Source organism: Heptranchias perlo, chromosome 25 (genome assembly GCF_035084215.1).
Source record: "Heptranchias perlo isolate sHepPer1 chromosome 25, sHepPer1.hap1, whole genome shotgun sequence".
NCBI classification, from domain to species: domain Eukaryota; kingdom Metazoa; phylum Chordata; class Chondrichthyes; order Hexanchiformes; family Hexanchidae; genus Heptranchias; species Heptranchias perlo.
The window spans coordinates 31,948,907-31,967,206 of NC_090349.1; the positions used below are offsets into that span (position 1 = coordinate 31,948,907).

The 18,300-nt window shown below is 43.6% G+C and overlaps 1 protein-coding gene across 3 annotated transcripts in view; it reads right to left on the reverse strand.

Annotated features, from left to right (window-relative positions):
• ttc28 (tetratricopeptide repeat domain 28) overlaps positions 1-18,300 on the reverse strand; it is a 626,907-nt gene that overhangs the window by 49,580 nt on the left and 559,027 nt on the right. For all 3 annotated transcript variants that reach the window (XM_068005926.1, XM_068005925.1, XM_068005927.1), the window contains 2 exons: positions 3,401-3,580; positions 1,130-1,850 (listed from right to left, as the gene is read on the reverse strand). In XM_068005926.1, coding sequence (XP_067862027.1) covers positions 1,130-1,850; positions 3,401-3,580 — 901 coding nt within the window. The remainder of the gene's footprint in view (positions 1-1,129; positions 1,851-3,400; positions 3,581-18,300) is intronic.

An 18,300-nucleotide genomic window follows, 5' to 3' on the forward strand; every position in this document is an offset into this window, starting at 1 on the left:
ACCCACATCTCAAGAATATTTTTTTTAAAAGTTCATACTCATATTTAGATATTATGAATAGTCCTACTCCTACAACAGTCCTCAAACTCACACCAATCCAGCTTTTATTCTGGATATTGTACACAGAGCACCTGAGGCCTCAGCTGCAGATTTCCATTTTAAACTGAATCTAACAGATGTTCAGTAACATCCTGTGTGGTTATTCTCATGTCATTTTCTCACAAATTGGTTTCTGTATGAGATTCCAGTGGGGGGGGGGGGCGGAGATTGGTCTTCGGCAATAGCTTGAAACGGGCTCATCACGAATCAGCAGCCTGTTCTATACTGCGCCTGATTTTCTTTTCCACTGAAGTCAATCGAAAAGAAAATCGGGTGCAGTGTAAAACTGGCTGCCGATTCACTATGAGCCCGTTTCACGTTACTGGCGTAAATTAATTTCACCCTCATCTTTTTTAAGGTACCATCCCCTCATCTTCTTATAGTACGCACCATTAGTGGCAGAGAGATTCAATTCAGCTTGTTGGTTTCATGTCCCTTTCTCCTTAGTTAATTAATTTGATTTTCCTGCAACAAATGTCCTGATTCACCTCCACCCTCAGGCAGGTAATAGAAACTGACGGATAATCGAGGCTCCACTGGGACAAAGAGCACACTAATCAGCTGCTCAGGAGGGGTAGTGGAGCCTAATTTACATTGACCCTGGACTCCTGGACTGGTTCATTCCAACGTCAGTAAATGATGTGAAAAGAAATAATAAGAAAGGAGAGGCATACATAAGAGACTCCTCCAGATGACCAACAGCTTATCACTGTATTCCTTTCTCTCTCTGCTTCCTACAGCATAGTCCACTGGTTCCAACTCCCTGCAAAAAGGTGAGATCATGGGCAATGGGAGTGTGGATAATTGGGGTTCTACTGTATCAATTTTCTTTTTATGTTCACCTCGTCCCTTGTTTTCATTCAGTGAACCCAACAACACCAACAACTTGCATTTATATAGCCCCTTTAACATAACCTTCTTGGAGCTAGTCTTTTTGACTTCCCCACTCCCAGAACATATCAATGCTCAAAAACTGCCTGCTGATTGTTTTTCAGTTTTAGGTTGTACAGCCAGATGGATTTGAACAAACCTGCCCAGTTCGAAGGATGTGCAAACTGCTTGCTGCTCTGGACAATCTTCATGGCTTCCCCAAGTGCCGCACTGGATTTCATTCCGTTGAGCAGGGAGGAGTAGAAGGTATGCACAAACATCTTGGAAGCGGCCACAGGTACTGGCCAAAGGGAAACCAAAACACAGTGTGCTCCAGCAGCTAGGAAAGCCCGCGTCAGGCCAATAATACCGTCCGCTGTTACTTTGTTGTTGGACTCCTGGTAGGAGCCAAGAACTATTAGCTTGACAGGGAGATGTAAGTCTAGGATGTCAGCTGCTGTTAATAAGAACTCTTGCAGGGGAGGGCTGTCAGTTATGCTCTCCACATCACTAGCATCATCTTGCATCCTCAGCGATTCTGGAATGGTGTAGCTGTTTCCCAAAGAACTCTTTCCACTCATGGCGCTTCCTTCATTATTTGGCGTAAGGACTAAGGAAGCAAGTTTCCAGGAGATGTGGGTTGCAAAATGGACACACTCTGCCTGACTGAGCATGCTCATCACTCTTTCCTTGGTCGCAGCACTGCTAACCAGGGGCTGGCACCCCAGAAGCTCTGAAACCATGTAGGCCTCTTCCTCAGCAGAAGGCATGGGTCCCCAGAGCCACCGGTCCATTACTGCTGATGGGAGTTTGGGATTACCTATCACAGCTGCCATTGAGGTAGAGGAGCTGCACACAGATGTGCTCTTCCGAAGATGTGACTGTACAAAACAAGATACAAATATATATATTTAGTTTAATTGTTTCATGCAGCAAGTAGAAAAATTCCCCAACATTTAAAGCTATGTAAACCTCCTACGTTCTCCCCAATCCACCTGTTTTACGCACCTCCTGCAGCCAAGAGGGCTGGGCCTTCACCAATGCGTCTTTAGTGCAGACGCTAGGAATTATATAAGGGTGGCTAAGGGTGAATATTCCTATTATTTTCACTCCACAATATGGTCTCTGATTTTCTACATGAAGACAGTAATCCTAGCAGGGTTGGATAGGAATCATGAAGATAAGGTAAGGTTGATTGAGTGAAAAACAAGGGACAGAGAAAAGGAGATGGAGGAAACTTGGTCAAAGCCCTACTGGGAGGCAAAGTGGAGGTTGGGCAAGGTTGATTAGAAGGAGAGTTGACTGTACAGTCCTGTGGGATTGTACAGGAGTCTAGGGTCAAGGCAGTTCTGAAAGGTGAGTCATCGCCAGTTCCTGGAGTATGATACAGAAGTCCAGGCATGGTCAGTCCAGGGGATGATATAGATGTACAAGGCTGATGAGTCCTGGGGGGTTGGGACAGAACTCCATGTAGTGATAGTCCTTTGGGGGGTACAGGATGTACAATCAGCCTCAGTTCTTGGGTACAGGACCAGGCAGTGTCATTTAGGGGGTGGGGGCAAGCCACGGTACAGAAATACAGACAGAAGCTGTTGAGGGGGTTGTAGTGCAGATAGGGGGAATTAGTAGAAGAGGGGAGGAGGGAAAGGAAAGCAGACTTGGTCAGAGTGAGAGAATGCAGATTCAAGGAGATGGGCAGGAAAGAAAGGCGGAGAATGCCTGACTCAGCAATGAAGCCCTGCATCGTCATTAGGTTGAAGAGCTGTTTCTTACAGGATATAAAGTTCTTTTTGCTTTTCTGCCCCTCCCCTGGTATTAGTGACTTGCTGCTGTACAGTTTTACGCCCAAATGGCCGTTCTTCTTGTGTGCTTATACAGTGAGGGCCAACAGCCTCTTTAGTTGTGGGCAACCATAACAGCTGAGGCGAATGCTGCCCTCCCCCAGTGTCCACATACATGCACTTTTCAGCAGGAGTTACTGGAGAACAATAAAGATGAGGAACCCTGGCCATTTCCCCCTTCCTAGTGTAGGGCACTAAAGCCAATTGTAGAGCCCTGACTGCTACGATCAGCCACCTTAACGCACCTGGAACCATTGTGCTATGTTTGTTTTTGTATGGCATCAGATGGCACATTTAACCACTAAATAATTGGGAGAGTCCATAAGGCTTTTTTAAATATGGGATGGAAGCTTGGGAGAAATATATGAAAACTGGGACTTTTGGACAATGTAGTTGGTACATAAGAACATAAGAATTAGGAGGAGTAGGCCATACGGTCCCTTGAGCCTGCTCTGTACACATACAGTGGCATGAAACTTATACATAAATAGCTACTTTAAACACATCTATCTCATTACCCAACTTTTACAGAACAAGCCTTACTGACCTCCAGCACATGAAGGAGAAGCACAGTAAAAGTGAGTTCCTACCCTGGGGCTTGCTTGAAGGGCTCGGATTGAGGGAACGGCGATGATACTGAAACGTTCATAGAGGTACTCATTAGAGGAGCTTCCTTTCAGAAGAGCGAAGGGAATGAGGTACAATTCCCCTTCCAGGACTAACACGAGCTGACGGTGTCGGCCAACAGGTCCACTGGAATGCATTAATCCCTAAAGAATCAATTAAAAAAAGATTTTCTTTAACATAATATAACAATATAAAATGGCCCTTTCTTCGGTGAAACACCTGCTCATACTGGCAGTGTTGAAATCAGACATTCATAACACCTCCTAGTTAGATTGATTGTAGTTAACAACAGTTAGCTTTTCCTTCCTTCCCTGTCCACCATCCTATCAGGTGGAGCTCTCTGCCAGCAGTACAGCCAAGAACTGGCATAACTCACCCACCCAAGGTGGATTAAACTCAGAGTGCACAAGAGAGCTGGGACTAAAACTCATGACCATCATTGTTGTTGAGGTGCTTGGTCTCAGCAGATGCAAGCACAATTGTAGTTTCAAAGTTGCTGTGTTCTTCATTGAATCATAAGAAAAAACGCAAAATGCTAGTAAGTCATAGAAGTCAGTCAGCATCTGAAAAAATAAATTAATGTTTTGAATGCGACCCTTCTGGTATTGTTGAGTGGACTCCTTTATAAGATTGAGCAAATCAAATGGGGGAATGGAGATGAATAAGGAGGTCCAGAGTACTAGTTTGCTGATCACCTGCTGCGAATTTCCAGCACATTCCATTTTTATTTCAGATTTGCAGTGTCTGTAGCTTTTCTTTTTATATTTGATATCTTATTATTGTTCTGGCTGTATTGGTGTAGAAGCACTCAAAGAGTTAAAGGGTAACAGGATAGATTACAGAAGATGAGCACTTGGACAATTTCGAACACAATCCACAAGAGAGGGATCTGAATTTTTCTAAACTTAATTTGTCTGGTTAGCTGGTCACTGTACTGCCATACATTTAGCCTAATTGTAACTGTTTGACATATTTACAGCTATTGTTATTACACGCAGCTACTATACCGTATTAACACCTTGTGAGAACAGAAGAATGTAAAAAAAACCAACACCAGATGTTATTTTGCACACAATTTTCTTCATAATGTGCAAAAACCATGTACTTATTTTTGTTGTTAATCCATCATAAAGACGGGAGAACACAAGCACAATATCACTGCCACAATAAAAAGGCAAATAGTTGCCTTGTTTTTCCCAAGGAGGATTCTGAATACACCCACACATCATATTGGTGTGCTCATTACAGGCTGTGACACAGGGTCAGCAGCACTGACAAATACGTGCCCTGGGAGCCCAGCTTCTTGGACGACTCTTCTCCGTTTTGACATATTGTTTACAAGTACCAACAATTATTCTGGAGGGCTTCTCTCTGCCAACCGCCCACAGATGCCAGACTCGTATGTTGCGCTGCTAAATTTACCATCGCTGGGCAGTCTCAGTTCACTTTGCAGGCATGGAGGTGACAAGCAGCAGCACCTCACTGGAGGGCATGCTGTCTTCCAGAAACCAGCTTGTATAATTTCAGTCTACTTTCTACGCCAGCAGCAACAGCCATCAGCAACATAATGATGTTTAATCCCTAAAACACACTGACATGTGCCTGGTAGATTTCCCTGCGCATTAGATGTCCCCAGAGTTCCACATTTTCAATGATACTTTAATGCTTATAACCCATAAATAAAATGATACGGGCAATTTCCATTCGCATGCAGCTTTGAACTACGTGACTTCATCACACTAAGATACTCTGCTGCATTCAAGAATCATTACAGAATTAAATAAACAACATTATCGTCTTTCCCATGGCTATTATACACTTAACTATCCTCAAATATTGAGGAAGTAGCAATTGGTTTAGGGCCTTTAACAATTTTTTCTTTACAAAATAATACAGAAAAATGGACAGTCGAGTCGATTACATGGATATGCACGGTCCTGAGTTGGTTTATAGGCTGGCACGTGTATTTGCAACATCTCCACGAGCACACGTCAAACTCAGAAATAACAAGGGGCCTCCATTATATCTGTAATCAACTCTGATCATAAATTAATTTTTTATATTTTATAGAATTTTTAAAAAATTGTTTGTTATTTAATTCCTGACCCCTCAGCACCAGCACAGATAAACACATTATGGGAGAAGAACATAATGATGTTGAGGAGAAAGCATTGGGTGAGGCACTGGTGATTAAGGGATAGCAGTGATGGAGATTGATGAAGACCCATCTGGTACATGATGAAGATCCAGCATGCTGATCGTCTTTGCTGAGGTGCACAGATCTCAGTGGGCCCGCTTTCAATTAGAGGTTATTAAAACACAGGTCCTGTGATGAACATTTACCTGAAGTATCAGTTTGACTCAGTTTGGTAGCACTCTTGCCTGAGTCAGAACGTTGTGGGTTCAAGTCCCACTCCAGAGATTAGAGCACAAAGTCTAGGCTGATACTCCAGTGCAGTACCGAGGGAGCACTACATTGGTGGAGGTGTCATCTTTCGGATGAGATGTTAAACCGAGGCCCCGTCTGTCCTCTTAGGCGGACGTAAAAGATCCCATGGTACAATTTGAAGGAGAGTAGGGGAGTTCTCACTGGTGTCCTGGCCAAAATTTATCCCCCAACCATCTAAAACGGATTATCTGGTCATTTATCTCATTGCTGTTTGTGGGAACTTGCTGTCGCAAATAGGCTGCCGCATTTCCTACATTACAACAGAGGTTACACTTCAAAAGTACTTCATTATCTGTAAAGCGCTTTGGGACATCCAGAGGTTGTGAAAGACGCTACATAAATGCAAGTTCTTTCTTTTCTTATCAGAGGTGCTGTCTTTCAGATGAGACTTTAAAACAAGGCCCCATCTACCCGTTCAGGTGAACGCAAAAGATGCTACAACACTACTCAAAGAAGAGCAGGGAGCTCTCCTGACCAAATTTCCTCCCTTAACCAAAATTACCAAAGCCAGATTAACTGGACATTCTTCTCACTGTTCGTGGGACCTGCTATGCACAATTTGATAGATGCGTTTGCCTATAAAACTCTGCTGCTTTCCGCATAATGAAGATATGAGAGGCACTATATAAATATAAGTTCTTTCTTTACCTCTGTGCACAACACATTGAAAGGTGGCATTGTTAGACTGGACCAAAAATTGTCTGTACTGAAGTCTGTCATTCAGCATATAGCAACACTGGTGGTATCTGCAGTGGAGGCTTTGGGATCCAAAAATGTAAGGCAGTCATGACTGTTAACCATGAGAGAGGGATTGCAACACCTCATAATTGCTCACTGTTCTATGTTCACACAAATCAGTGAATATTCCTGCTTGCATACAGTAGTACAGCAGCAGCTAGTTAGTGCTCATGTCAGCAGCAGGTCTGAAATATTACATAAGAACCGGTAGGTGCCACTTCTGAAAGCAATGATCCCATGGTGACTTCAGCAAAGGAAACCCCCAGAACCGATGCAAGTGCATTTGTTCCAGATACTGGTGGTGGACCTACTGTATCCTCTGCATCTCACTGGTTGGCAATGCAGTCCTCCATAAGTATTATTCCTCATCTAGCAGTTGGGTGAGGAGGAAAGGATAGTCCAAGAGATCATGGAGAATGTACAACTTGCGGAAGCTATTACCCCAGGCCATGGGATTATGAGAACAGAGTCAAATACCTGGGCACAAGAGGAGCAGACTTCCCAGGGAGCCTGTGACTGACCCATCTAATCATGAAAAACTGTACTGTGTTCAGTACATCATTCAGGCAAACAGAAATTACTGCAAACAGCTTGGTCTGAGACTGGCGAAACCCACTCAACTATGGTAAGTTGGTTTCGGAAAGAGACAGCCATACGGCTGGAGCCAAGAAGTCAACCAAACAAGGCAAGTGGTCTCAAGAGTCATGCGGCCATTCATCTCAAACTTGCCATCTTCTTGTTGCTATTTCAAGCACTGAACTGATTGAGCTAATGGACTTCTTCACACATTCAAAATTCTTTCTAATTCTCCATTTACTTGACCTTGCAATTAGTTGACTTTTGGCACACATTAAAAAAAACTCTGATGGTATCAAAGCCACAAAAACATTTAAACTCTATGAAACATTTCAGTAATTAGGGGAAAAATTCCTTCTCACCATCCACCATGCCCCTAAAGACAGACAGCTGGTGAGCAATTGTCTTCATTTTTCTTCACTTTAATCAGTTCTTGATATGCCTGGTGTCCTTGTTCGGCATTTGTCCTCATTTGAATATTCCTGCAGATGTCTCAATCACCAGTAAATTAGAAGGCAGGCAAGGCACTTGCCTGTCCTCTTAATATCAGCGACAGGCTTCTTCCTATTTTTAATACCACCAGACTCATTTGCATTGGAAGTAAGCCATGTCCTATATTCAAACAACTCAATCTGTTTGTATTAATTATAAAGGCAAATTTAAAACCAATATGCTCGACTGACTCAAATTAGTGCATCATTTTGTTAATCGCACTCATATAAGGTGCAGCTTTCCTTGTCTCCTCAAGGAAGAGTAATTTAACTTGCAAATTTCTCACTTGAAAATAAAAGTTAATTCTATCATGGCTCCTCATGCATGATATTGCTCAAGCTTGGTTGCATCTCTTCAGGTGACGCCTGGGACTCATTTGTTTTCATTTACTAATAGCACAGCTGGAGATGACATTTATAAGATTAAGGACCCACAAAGCACAGAAATGTATCACTCAATGATTATATATATGTTTTATTGGGCTTTATAAAAAAGTTATTATTTTCCACAAACTAAAATACAGCTGGAAAACTGTGAGTTGAATCTCACTGATACCCCGAGGAATATAACCTAATTTTTCATCATCATTGTCTAACATTTTCAAGAATAATATATTAGTCTACCCTGCTTAAGTGTACGTCACTTAAAAATATACTTAACTTAAACATATAAACTTCCAAAGCCTAAATCATTTCTCCATTCATTTTCCGTCAAATCCAATTGAGTTGAGTGTACAAGCATTTTAGAATAGTTTTTTTTTAAAAGCAGCTGACATTAAACACTTAAACACTAGAACCGTCCATTACTTTGATACACTCCATCATCTAAAGGATCAGAGACTCTGGGTTACTGGAGAGTGGAGGCTGCTTTCGCCTTTTAACAAGTCCAAGCAGTGAAGCTGAATGCATATCAACAAACTCACAAGCCAGTTACTGTCAGCCTCATGAGTAGCAATAAACAGAGAATAAAATATTGTTGGGAGTGTGTTACAAGAAAATATTACACTCCGGGGGTTTACTGAAGTAGAGCTCGAGTGGTTTATTATCATTATCTGAACGTCACGGCTGTGAAAACATTTCAAACCCTGATCATCTGTATTTTGTCAATGATTTTATCTCTTCCTTTTTTCTCTGTAGTTCTCTCTGCACTGCACAAGCTCATCCACATACTGCAGACCTGCTCACAGCTCTCACCAATTTTGCATTATAACTAGAAGTTATAATCATTTTTGTAGTGATATTTTCGCACTCTCTGTCCACCGTCCCCTCATAACAGCCCAGCTGAGATTGGCAAGTCACCATGTAGGGAATGGCATGCTTAAATCCACGCTGAACCACTCAGTAACACATTGATTTAAATGGAAATGAAAATTGGGCAGTTTCTATAAAGAGCTGCCGATGTGCATAACAGTTTTACGCCTGGGCAGGTTGAAAATCTACCTTACAAAACTGTTGTTCCAATGCAATACACCAATGTACCACCCAAATGCTGTTTACTTTTACAACATATAATTTATTATAATTGACATATTAGGTCCTTCTCACTTGAATTTTAAAGTCAGAGTTCACATTCTCCATTACCATTGTTAAATGCCATAATTATCGTTCAGGAATTTTCTACGAGGCTTCATGTCATGTGACAAAGATTTTTTCTGCTACAATGTCATTCTAGACCAGCTGACAGGAATAGGGTTCTGCTATGAATATTTACTCTATGCTATCAGGATAAAACACTCCTGTACATGACGCAATGGGGTAGATTTTCACCCTCACCACTTGCGCAGTAATGTGGCAGAGCAGATCATCTGCCTGTTATTGGACCTGTCTGATTTTCATTGCACTGAAATCTGCGTGAGACTGAAAACCTATACTGTCCTGATCAAAATGGTATTCGTATTAAAGAAGCTGAACTCTCTTAATGTTTAAAATAAGGTTTAAATATAACAAAAAGATAAAAATATATATTGCACAATAACATTATTAAATTTATCCACTGAATAGTCTTTGTGTCTTTTACTACCTTAATTAATTTTTCTCCTTCAAGGTTGCGGCCTCTCTCAGCAGCCTGTGCTCAGTATGTTAGTTAAAGGGAGATCCTACAGTATGAATGGATTCAGTAGGCACAATTATCCAGGATGTAGGATTTTATCAGCCCAACTTGTGGAATAGCTGTCTTCAGTGTGTAGCATTATACATCTGGTTAATTATCCAAATTATTTGAAGAACAGTTAGAGTACAAATTTTAAAAGCTTTACTGAAGTAAAGCTAATGTTGAGGTTTTCTTTTTAATTACAAAGAAGTTGTCAAAGAAAGAGAGAGAGAGAGAGAGTCGGCACCTACAGAGACCACTTCACACGATAGGGATGATGCACAATGGAGTTGGTTTGTTCATCTCTAAATTCAAAACCAATCTATTATTTGTTTCTCTCAGTAGAAAATGCAAATTGTTTCTTTCTGTAGAGCAACATTTCTTGTGTTTTTGAAAATGATGTGAATAGAAATTGGATGAACAGTTTCAGTGAGTTTTAAATAAAAGCTATTAACTTCTTTCTTTATCACAAATTTTGAACACCTCCATTAAATCTCCCCTTAACCTTCTCTGCTCCAAGGAGAACAAGCCCAGCTTCTCTAGTCGCTCCACATATTTGAAGTCTCTTATCCCTGGTACCACTTTAGTACATCTCCTCTGCACCCTCCCCAAGGCCTTGACATCCTTCCTAAAGTGTGGTGCCCAGAATTGGACACAATACTCCAGCTGAGACCTAACCAGTGAATTATAAAGGTTAACTATGACTTCCTTGCTTTTGTACTCTATGCCTCTATTTATAAAGCCCAGAATCCCGTATGCTTTTTTAACAGCCTTCTCAACTTGTCCTGCCACCTTCAAAGATATGTGTATATGCACCCCCAGGTCTCTCTATTCCTGCACCCCTTTAAAATTGTACCATTTAGTTTATATTGCCTCTCCACATTCTTCCTTCCAAAATACATCACTTCACACATCTCTGCATTAAATTCAATCTGCCATGTGCCTGCCCATTTCACCAGATTGTCTAAGTCCTCCTGAAGTCTGCTACTATCCTCCTCACTGTTTACTACATTTGTGAATTTTGTGTCATCTGCAAACTTTGAAATGATGCCCTTTATACCCAAGTCAAGGTCATTAATATATATCAAAAAGAATAGTGGTCCTAATACTGACCCCTGGGAGACACCACTGTATTCTTCCCTTCAACCGTTCACCACTACTCTCTACTTTCTGTCACTTAGCCAATTTCGTATCAATGCTGGCACTGCCCCTTTAATTGGTCTTTAATTTTGCTAACATGTCTATTATGTGGCACTTTATCAAATGCCTTTTGAAAGTCCATATACACAATGAGTCAAGCTGAGAGAGAGAGCGAGAGAGAAGGGACAGTCAAACAGAGGCATTCGGGTTAATTTTAACTTCCAAGAACGGGTGGGTTGGGGGCGGGTGGGCAGTAAAAATAGTTGATTTTTGGAGCGGGGCCGCGTCCCGGCTCCAAAGTGCCCACTTCCAGGTTTAACCCAGGCGTGTTTGGATGTGCACGCGCGCAATAGAAACCGAGAAGTCCCATTCCCACTTAAAGCAGGCGGGCCGAAACTTAAAGGGGCAATGTACCTCATTGTGTTAGTTGAGGCACTTAGCTTTTTTGTGTATTACAATTGTAAAATGAATTTTACCTTACCTGTCTGGGTTTCCCATCGCTTCTGATGCACATCAGGTGAAAGTAGGCACGAAGGGCCAGATCTGTGAGATGAATGCCTTTATTGCACTGCTTGTGGGCCAGGAGGAGCAGGAGTGCTTCATCCAGGCCCAACAAGCTCATCTGGACGACAGGGCCCCCGCGATCGACCCCCACACCCCATGCTGGACCCTCCCCCCTGACCACCTACCACCAAACTTCTCCAAGGCCTACCCTATGTCAGCCTGTCAATCTGGCTGCCTGGCATGTGAGAAACATGGAAGCACAAATATTTACCTTCAATTGAGTTGCGATCACAGATAGCAATGCAATCATTTGGCTTCCGGATTCCCCACGCGAATATCGACGGACGCGCTGGGTTCCCGGCTCCGAGCTAAGATCATGCCCACTGTCCTCTCTATGGTTTACATTTAAAATTCCAAACCTCAGCACTGTTTACATAAGATTTGTTGATATAGCTGCAGTGTGAGAGTGGAACGTTAATTACTTCCGGTTGAATGAAAAAACTCTGAAACGTGTGAGGTAATTACTGTTCTTTGTCTGCCTGATGACAATATAAATAATTTTGCAATCAAGTTTTTTTTATTTAAAAAAAGTATGGAACTCTTATCTCAGGTAAATAATGTCTTCTGAAGTGAATTCTGGAACGGACTGGCCATTCAGAGAGAGTGCTCTTTATATGCCCTGCCTGCACCCACCCACTTTCTAAGAGATAGAGAAATTGCTGACAGATTTTTGCTGATTGAAAGTTAAAGCAACCATAACCATATTTCAGAGACACAAGGAGAGTGGAATCTTTATACTTAGTTATATGCAGCTATGGTATTTATTTAATCGAAGGAAAATATTTATTTATTTTCCAAAACAAATCAAAAATACTTAATTTGATGCCTCTGCAGAGATCTCTCACAAACGAACTATTGCTGTCAGATGTGGGACCCCCTCCAATGTTGTCAGATCCAGATTCGGATTCGGATCACCAAACCAGTGCTGTCGAAATCAGCATCCCCAGCCAAGTGCTGCCAAATCCCAGGACATTGCAGGACTAACAAAACACAGAATTGCCCGCCCCTACCCCCCACTGCTGCTAAACACCATGGTCTCCAAACTCCCAGTGCTACTAAACACCAGGGGCTCGATTTTGGCGTTGGGTTTCCGGCGGGTTTCCAGCGGGGGGGCCCGGAAAATCCCGATATCCGGTCACGTGACCGGATCGCGACGAAATCCCGGCCACTTCCGGGGACCGCGCTGACGTGCGGGGCTGCGCGCGCAAGCCCCGCTGGTGGGAATCCCGCAGGCAATTAAAGCCAGCGGGGTTCCACTTGAGAGTACTTAACTTGCTTGTTGAGGTCAGTTAATGAGCTGAATCAGCTGTCAAAAGAGGAAGTGTGGGATTTTAGGTTCAAGGCAGTGAGCTTCACACACTGGGGGAAACAGTCTCTCTCCAACCAGGCGTGTTGCAGCCAGCAGCCTGTGGCAGGTGCCAAGGTGCACTCCACGGGGGACACCCACGCAGGAGGCCACCGCGTCACATAGGGCAACCCCTGCCCCCCACCACCCCCCGCCAAGCCAGAGGACAGACCGACACGAAACCGCAGCCCCAGTCCGAGGAACCACCCACCTACCCTGCACAACCCCTCAGACCAACACCTGCCAGATGGGTGGTGTGTGGACACCCTCGGAGGATGAAGAGCATGACCAGCCCCAGCAGCCTCGCAGTCCACGCCGTCCGCCGCAGAGAGGTGGATCCCCCAAACACAGTGTTGTTGCACGCCCACCTGCACAGCAGGAGGGAGGGCTACCGCAGAGAGAGACGCGTCGCAGAGGGCACTACCCTCGCCACAGGGTCCACAGACCGAGGCGCAGCTCCCCGGACCTCTCCGAGCAGCAGTGCACAGGGAGGCGCAGATTCGCTCGACATGTAGTCGTGGAGATCTGCAGGCTCTTTCATGCCGAGCTGCTCCTGGCTGGCCCCAGCACCAACTGCTTACCTGTCGCTGTCAAAGTCACCACTGCCCTCCACACCTTCTCCTCCGCATCCGTCCAGGGTGCAGCCGGCTACACCGCCGATGTCTCTCAGTCGTCTGCGCGGACGAGCCCTGCAAATACACCTGCACCTACTCTGCAGTAACACGATGGGTGGCATCAGTGGTGGGTCCTCATAGTGATACCCAGGAGCGGGCATTATTGGACACAACGGACAGGATTCGCGGAGACATGGCAGTGGTGGTGTCAATATAATGTGTGCTGTTTGTTGCTCTGAAATTCAATATGGGTAACACCCATGACAAACCCTCAGACACCCTTGTGCACCCCCTTCATGCTCACGAAACGTTTGCCTTACGTTGCCTACTGCACATATGTGATGCATGCCCTGTGGCTGCAGCACAGGTGGTGGCAGGTTGAGTGAGGCTGGCCGTGAGGGAGATGCACGAGAGGGTGAGTATGGGATGGAGCAATGAGATTGTATGAGGATTGGGTTGCGTGTTAGTGGCAGGATGAGTACTGGCGAGGTGAGTAGGTGGAGGTAAGATGAGGATGGGGTTTGAGTGGGTATGAAGGGTGATATTACAGAATAGTGTTGGCGGTGCCGAAGGAGATGTGGGGTGGGGGCAGTGTTGTGGCAGACGGAGTGTAGGGGAAAGACTTCGTGTTCTCACTGCGGCTGACCTACTGCGGTCATTGCAGCGCCTCCTGCACTGTAAGCAGGTGGGCCATATGTTGGTGGCGCAGGTGACCCCCTCTGCCACCTCGAGCCAGGCCTTCTTGGTGGCAGAGGCAGGCCGCTTCCTCCCGCCCGCCGGGTGGAAGATCTGTGTCCTCCCCCTCCTCCTCACCCCATCTGATGATACCTGGGGTGAGGCATCATTAAACTGGGAGCTGCCTTCCCCCTGGGCTGCTCCATGCTGCAATTTGTTCCATTGGTTGCAGCATCTGTCAGTGGAGGACTGCCCCTTTAACTAGAGAGCCTCCAGCTGACAGATCGTACTGCGCATGCGCAGCCCGACCGACGCGCAGGCCAGCGCCGTGGACCCCGGAGGAGCAGGTAATTGATTCCTATTAGTGGGTTGCCTGCTACGATCGCGCGGGCAACCCACTAATTTCGCCGAGCGTGTTGACCACGCTCCCGGAGGACCACGCGCTGGGAACCCGCAGGCCTGCTAAATTCGAGCCCTAGGTCCCTGGGATTCCTGAATGTGGGAGGTCAGTACCAGGGCTCACACCAAGCATAGGGGCTGGAATTTTGGTGGGAACCAGTTCCTCCAGGTCTCTGCCCCTTTCTACCCAGAGTCAAAAACTCTGATGGGATGGGGAAAGACGCCTCCCCCTTCTGTCCTGACATTACTGAAAGAAGATAGCATCTCCAGCCACCTTGTTTCACCTTTCCTGTGGCCAATGCAAAGTATATCTGTATGATGCAGATGTATTTACAATGCAAACATGGAAAAGAGCTAAATGCCGGTTTCACATTGGCAACTGATTGCAGACTGATCAATTGTCATTGGGACAGTGGCAACAGCACAGTGGCAGTGATTTTTTAAAAATTCTATCTTCGGCTGCACTACCATGCCTCCTAACAGAATGGGAAGTTACCGCTCTGATATTCCTGGCTTCCAGTAAGGGGACGCCCAGTATGCATCATGAATGAGGTCAATGTCAGGTCAGACAGGCAGATGGAAGTCCCATCCTGTTTCACTTCCAGTGGTAGAGTGGGGCTCAAGGAACTTCAGGGCCAGGATACCTACCTCCAACCTGGTACATCTTGTGTACCATCTTGCTGAGTATTGCAGCTTTAAAAAAGGGATAGAAAATTATATATTTAGGTAATGGAGTAATCATCAAGGTGACTCATTTACAGTATTCTTAGAATAATGGACTAAATCAGGAAATTCTCTCCCAAAAAAACTGGAAAATCCCAGAATACGATTTGACATAAACTGGAATTTGATTCATTCAGTTACCGTAAATCATTGTATGTTACATGATGTATCATCCCTATTATAAAATGGAGAATCCTCTGACTTACCATGATCAACAGTATGGGCGATCTACTAGTAATATATTAAAAGTCTTGCAGAAAGCGCGTATTAGCTGAAAATGTAACACTTATTTCCTACATAATTTCCTGCCAGGCTTTTCCTGTCACACTTTGTTGATTGGCTCAAAGTACAACAGCAACAAATCAGAAATGAAGAGGTAAGAAATGCACAAATAAAATGTGAGGAAAGTAGCTACAAAACTAGCCATAAGTTTCCTAGTCATTTCGTTGTCCATTTTTTCCTTTGTACCTGAAATCTTAATGTTGAAAATAAGGTTTTAAACAAAATGAAAACATCAAAAAATTATATATTTCACAATAATATTATTAATGTATCTGTAGGATGGTGTCTTTTAATACTTTCATTTAAGTTATTATTTCAACACCTAAGTATCTCTTAAATGCCTGGGTTTTCAGTTCATATTATCCCACAGCATTCAATCTGTGCCTCCAATTTCTTGGGTGCTGCAGTCTGAACATGTGCAGAGTGCAGACTTTTCCAGTATGCAGCAGGATGATTCCATTACTTTAATGATTCTCTTCCCTCATGCTGTAGTAGGTTTTCTGGATTCCTTTCTTTTTCCAAATGATTTGAAAATTGGCTGAAGAGTGTATTTTAACAGTTATATTCAGGTAAAGTATTGCATTCAAACCATCATCAAGTCTTCGGGTTTATTTGAGAGAGAGACCCTGTGTGTCTGCACCTGCTGTTTTATACCCAGCTTCCTTGCAGCATAATAGAAGTGTGAAGTAATTTAATTTTCTTCCCTATCAAAACATAAGATAAGCTATTACCTTTAGGACCTTCATGTCAGAAAAATTCTATAAATTTTCATGATTAATAGCATGACTGGCCATTTAGAATGTGCTAGAAACAAGCTACAAATGAATTTTAAAAGCTTTCACCAGTAAGGAGTAAAGGAGTGAAAGTCCGAACTGTACTTTCTGATAATATTTAGAAAATTGTAAACAATTACTGTTTACAAAAAATGTATTTATATTTCTTAGTGCAAATGTCAAATTGTACTCAGTGTATAACTATTTCAATTGGTTGAGAGTAGCAGTGAACGATTGTTTTTCAGATTGGAGGGAAGTATACAGCGGTGTCTCCCAGGGGTCGGTATTAGGACCACTGCTCTTTTTGATATACATTAATGACCTGGACTTGGGTATAGTTTGAGGATGGCATAGAGCTTGGAAACGTAGTACACAGTGAGGAGGATAGTAGCAGACTTCAGGAGGACATAGAAAAACTGGTGAAATGGGCAGACACATGGCAGATGAAATTTAATGCAGCAAAGTGTGAAGTGATGCATTTTGGAAGGAAAACATACGAGAAGCAGTATAAACTAAATGGCGAAATTTTAAAGGGGTGCAGGAATAGATAGATCTGGGAGTTCACATACACAAATGTTTGAAGGTAGCAGGACAAGTCGTTAAGGCTGTTAATAAAGCATACAGGATTCTTAGGTTTATTAATAGAGGCACAGAGTACGAAAGCAAGGAAGCTATGGTAAACCTTTATAAATCACTGGTTAGACCTCAGCTCGAGTATTGTGTCCAATTCTGAGCACCACACTTCAGAAAGGATGTCAAGGCCTTGGAGAGGGTGCAGAGGAGATTTACCACAATGGTACCAAGGATGAGGGAATTCAGTTATATTGAGAGACTAAAGAAGCTGGGATTGTTCGCTTTAGAGCAAAGAAGGTTATGGGGAGAATTAATAGAGGTATTCAAAATTATGAAGAGTTTTGATAGGGTAGATAGGAAGAAAATGTTTCCATTGGGGGAAGGGTCAGTAACCAGTAGACACAGATTTAAGATAATTGGCAAAAATGCCAGTGGGGAGATGAGGAGAAATGTTTTTACTCAGTGAGTTGTTATGATGTGGAATGCATTGCCTGAAAGGGTGGTGGAATCAGATTCAATGGTAACTTTCAAAAGGGAATTGGATGTATACTTAAAAAGCAAAAATCAGCAGAGCTATGGGGAAAGAACAGGGGAGTGAAACTAATTGATAGCTTTTTCAGAGAGCCAGCACAGGCACAAAGGGCCGAATGGCCTCCTTCTGTGTTGTATGATTTTATGAATTTGTTTCTCCTTCTTGTCTCTCTACAACATTTGGCATGATTGGCCATTCCATTGTCTCTCCTCCTTGGCCCACCTTCATGATATTACTCTGGCTTGATTCCTTTCAAACCTGTCCCAACACAGGGAGTACATCTCCTGCAATAGTTGTTACTTCAGATCCCGTATGGTCACCTTGGGTGTACCCGAGATTACATCCTTGTCCTGCATTTTCCTCATCTACATGTTGGTCCTTGGCAACATCATTCATAGGCATGGTGTTATACGTTTACTGATGACTCTCAGCTCTACTCTCTACCACCAACCTTGATTCCATGACCACTATTGTACTTTTGTAAACAATTTTACAACACCAAGTTATAGTCCAACAATTTTATTTTAAAATCCACAAGCTTTCGGAGGCTTCCTCCTTCCTCAGGTGAATATGGAAATGAAATCCTCGAAACTATCGCATTTATAAATCACAGAACAATGCCTGGTGATTACATTAAGTCTTTTCAACTGCCCGTTGCCAAGGCAACCAAAGTGTTCAGACAGATAAGTGTTACCTACAGGGCCGCTGAATATACAAACGGCCAGAACTAAAAAAACTACTCGCCTTTAAACAGCCACCCAACCTCAAACAGACCATCGTTCGCAGCAAATTACCCAGCTTTCAGGAGAACAGCGTCCACGACACCACACAACCCTGCCACGGTAACCTCTGCAAGACATGCCAGATCATCGACACAGATACCACCATCACACGAGAGGA